Source organism: Octopus bimaculoides, chromosome 4 (assembly GCF_001194135.2).
Source record: "Octopus bimaculoides isolate UCB-OBI-ISO-001 chromosome 4, ASM119413v2, whole genome shotgun sequence".
In the NCBI taxonomy this organism is placed as follows: domain Eukaryota; kingdom Metazoa; phylum Mollusca; class Cephalopoda; order Octopoda; family Octopodidae; genus Octopus; species Octopus bimaculoides.
Genome location: NC_068984.1, coordinates 11,328,253 through 11,332,344, shown reverse-complemented (window position 1 = coordinate 11,332,344; position 4,092 = coordinate 11,328,253). Strand labels below are relative to the sequence as shown.

General features: G+C 35.7%; 1 protein-coding gene across 1 annotated transcript in view; it reads left to right on the top strand.

Moving 5' to 3' along the window:
* The window catches only part of LOC106872190 (uncharacterized), a 28,279-nt gene that overhangs the window by 8,168 nt on the left and 16,019 nt on the right, over positions 1–4,092 (top strand). Inside the window, exon 2 of the mRNA XM_014919089.2 lies at positions 2,274–2,405. Coding sequence (XP_014774575.1) covers positions 2,274–2,405 — 132 coding nt within the window. The remainder of the gene's footprint in view (positions 1–2,273; positions 2,406–4,092) is intronic.

Here is a 4,092-nt window from a genome sequence, read left to right as displayed (position 1 = left end):
CAATATCCAGATCGATTCATGCATATTATAAAATATGGAATATTGTATCTTTTCAGGGTCGTATTAATTCAAAACCGACAGTAAAAATAGACAACATTCATAGTTGACCTATAATTACATGTAAATAAACAAGTTGAAAAGATATGATATGTAATGAAACCGCCAGGTTCCAATCTGATTTGGCAGAGTTTCTACAGCTGGATGCCCTTCCTAATGCCAAGCACCTCAAGAGTGTTGTGGGTGCTTTTACGTGCCACTAGCACGAAGGTCAGTCAGGCGGTATTGGCAATGGCCATGCTCAAAATGGTGTATTTTATGTGCCACCTGCATAGGAGCCGTTCCGGCGGCACTGGCAACAACCTCGTTTGAATGTCTTTTCATGTGTCACCGGCACAAGTGCTAGGAAGGCGACGCTGGTAACGATTATGCTCAAATGGTGTTATTTACGTGCCACCGGCTCGGAAGCCAGAATAATAATAATAATAATAATAATAATAATAATAAAAGATCTTGAAATAGAAATTAGCAAAATGTGGAATCTGAAGACGAAAACAATACCTATTGTCATAGGTGCCCTGGGAATGACAGCGAAACGGGCTGATTACTACCTAGCTCAGATACCAGGAAACCCCAAAATGGCTGAAGTTCAAAAGATAGTGCTCATGGGAACTGCCCATATCCTACGTAAAATACTGTCTATGTGAGCTCAAATTTTAAAGCAAACACATAATTTTCTTATGGTTTCTTAAACATTCACTTGAATAAAACTGTACAAATCCAAATATATGGTACCCTAGGCATAACACCTACATGAACTTCTAACTTGTTGTCTCTTGAGGTCTCTGGGTGAGACTTGGATCCAACTTGTACAAATGCAAAACAAAAGTCAAACATAAAATAATAATAATAATATATAAACATATCTGTATGTGTAAGCAACCATCCAATTGCTAATTGGAACCTAAAGGCAAAATTAATAGAGGTCACAAAATTGACAGAGAGTACTAACTGGCACCACTTTTGCTAAAGATAAGAGCTAAACTAACTCAAAACTGCAACTGCACTGTCAGCATACATAGCCGAATTGTGATAACTCTTATCTTTAGCAAAAACAATGTGAGTCAGTATCCTCTGTCACTTTTATGACCTCTATTAATTTTGCCTTTAGGTACTGATTATTAATAAGCCACCCTTTTTTAATTTGTTGCTTACACTTTTACCATTTTGGAAATCAGCGCACATTTTCAATGGTTTTTCTTATAAGACTGACAGAGGTAGTTGAGTTTAACCCTAGGAATTAAGAGCCACTTATGAAGATTAATATGGTCTCCATCAAAATCCAAAATCATGATCCCTTTGTCAATCACTTAAGACAGTGCATTTGTAGATTTGAGTTAGTTTAACTCTTACCTTTAGCAAAAGGTAACTTTTGTGACCTCCATTAATTTTATCTGTATGTGTATATTTCTATGTGCATGTGCAAGTGTGTGTGATTCCAGCACTAAAAAGGACCAAATTGTCCAGTCAACCAGGCCAAACAGGTCAAATGTCCAGTCAACCAGGCCAAACAGCTGTGCCTCATCCTCTCACTCCTTCTTGGAGGGCTTGCAATGATCTCATGAGCACAGCCTCTTCCACTAGACTAATGGTTCTCAACCTTTCACTGAGTGGCATTTTACATTTTACCTTCACATATTTTGCACATCCCACCCCTCAAAAATTCAGCAATTATTTTAATTAAACAAATGAATTTTGCATTGTAGTTTATTAGCCATATTTCCTTATATCATCCCATCCTACATGTATCTGTTTTTAGCTATTTGCATGGACTAGTGTTCCAAATGTTAAATTTTTAAAAGACTGCTAAAGACTTATATAATGAAATTACATAGACCTTGGTGCAGCATCAGTGATTTGTTTTTTTGTTCACAATGTCCATCTCATTCCAGTATTGACAAAAATATTTTTGATAATGTATATACAATATAAATATTGTATTTTGCTTTAAATATGTTATCTTTGAGAAAAATCATGACTTTCTCTAAAAAGCATCTAACTCTATCCCCAGTTTCACCTTGGTAATTGCTTCCCTTTATGGACTCGCAATGCTGTTATGGGGGAACTACCATCCACTTTTAAAAACCCCTGCTCAAGGCTAAATCAGTAAAAAAAAAAAAAAAGGGAATTAATTGCTGTACTAGATCATAATAAAATTAATCAGAATTCGGGGAGTGAATAGTGATGACAATGAATTCTTTTTATTTGATTAACAGAATTTACCATATTTGATATTTGTGGAGAACCAGAGATTGCAGCTAATTATGTATATGATATATACAAATCTCCTTATTCTCAAGATGGTCTTTGTGGTGAACCAAGCACAAAGAAAGGCACTCCATACACAGGTAAGCTAGAATTTTGAAAACATAGTCCGTCTTTCATCTTTTATTTGTTTCAGTCGTTAGACTGCAGTCGTTAGACTGCAGCCGTGTAGGGTCACTGCTTTGATGAATTTTAGTTGAACAAATCAACCCTGGTTCTCATTTCTTTAAAGTCTGCTGCTTGTTCTATTGGTTTCTTTAACAAACTGCTAAGTTATGGGGTACATAGAGAAACCAACACCAATTGTGAAGCAGTGGGGTACATGTAACAAGCGTTCATATGTTACAAGCTTCCACACAGTTTCCATCTGCCCACAAGGTATTTATCATCCAGGAACTATAGTAGGAGACACTTGTCCAAGGTGATGTGAAGTGGGACTGAATCTGAAACCATGTGGTTGTTAAGCACAGCTTCTTCAATAATCAGCTTCCTTGTGTTTATTTTATGAAAAATACAATAAAAATTTATACAGATCTGGCTGTGTAGTAAGATGCTTGCTTCTCGACCACATGATTCTAGGTTCAGTCCCACTGCATGGAACCTTGGGCAGGTGTTTTCTCCGATAGCTTCAGGCCAACCAAAGCCTTGTGAGTGGATTTGGTAGACGGAAACTGAAAGAAGCTTGTTGTATATATATGTGTGTGTATGTGTGTGCGCACACGTGTGTGTTTGTGTGATGTGTGTGTGTGTGCGTGTGTGTGAGTGTGTTTGTCCCCCACCACCACATGACAACCGTTGTTGGTGTGTTTACATCCCCGTAACTTAGCAGTTTGGCAAGAGAGATCGATAGGATAGGCACTAGGCTTTAAAGAAAAAAAAAATTACGTGGTTCAATTAATTTGACTAAAAATTCTTCAAGGCAGTGCCCCAGCATGGCCTTAGTCTAATGACTGAAATGAGTGAAAGAGAAAAAGATTTAATATAGTTTGGCTGTTTAGATATTAAGTCTTATATCAAACAGATTACCAATTGGATTATATAAATTGTTATCCTTCTTAATGCAATCTTTTTTCTATTATAATACCTCCACTTTTAACAAGATTCTAAGTTGAAGCTGGGTTTTTAATCATAAAATTTTTAGATATCATCACCATCATTTAACCCTTTCATTACCAACCTGGCCAAAACCACCTCTGGCTCTGTAGTACAAATGTCTTGTTTTCATAAGTTTTGAATTAAAATCTTCCACTAAACCTTAGTCACAATTTTTGTTCCTATCAATAGCTGAATGATAACTAAGTTATTTTACTAAATTCTTTGTTATATTTAAAGTAATTGAAAGAAACAGAGAGCATCTCAACAGAAATATGGTAACAAAAGGGTTAATATGATTAATTTAACTGTTTGATACCAACCCGACTGAAACCACCTCTGGCTCTGTAGTACAAATGTCTTGTTTTCATAAGTTTTGAATTAAAATCTTCCATCAAACCTTAGTCACAATTTATGTTCCTAACACTAGCTTAATGATAACCAAGTTATTTTACTAAATTCTTTGTTATATTTAAAATTAATTGAAAGAAACATAGAATACAGTAAAATGAATACAGTAACAAAAGAGTTAATGTCAACTTTTTTATGCTTGGGATTGGACAGAATTTGCTGAGGTGGATTTTCTACAGCTGGATGTTATTACTGCCACCAACAACTCACCTGTTTCTAAATAAGATAACATTTTCCAATGGCCAGACATATCTTGGAAGTTTGGAA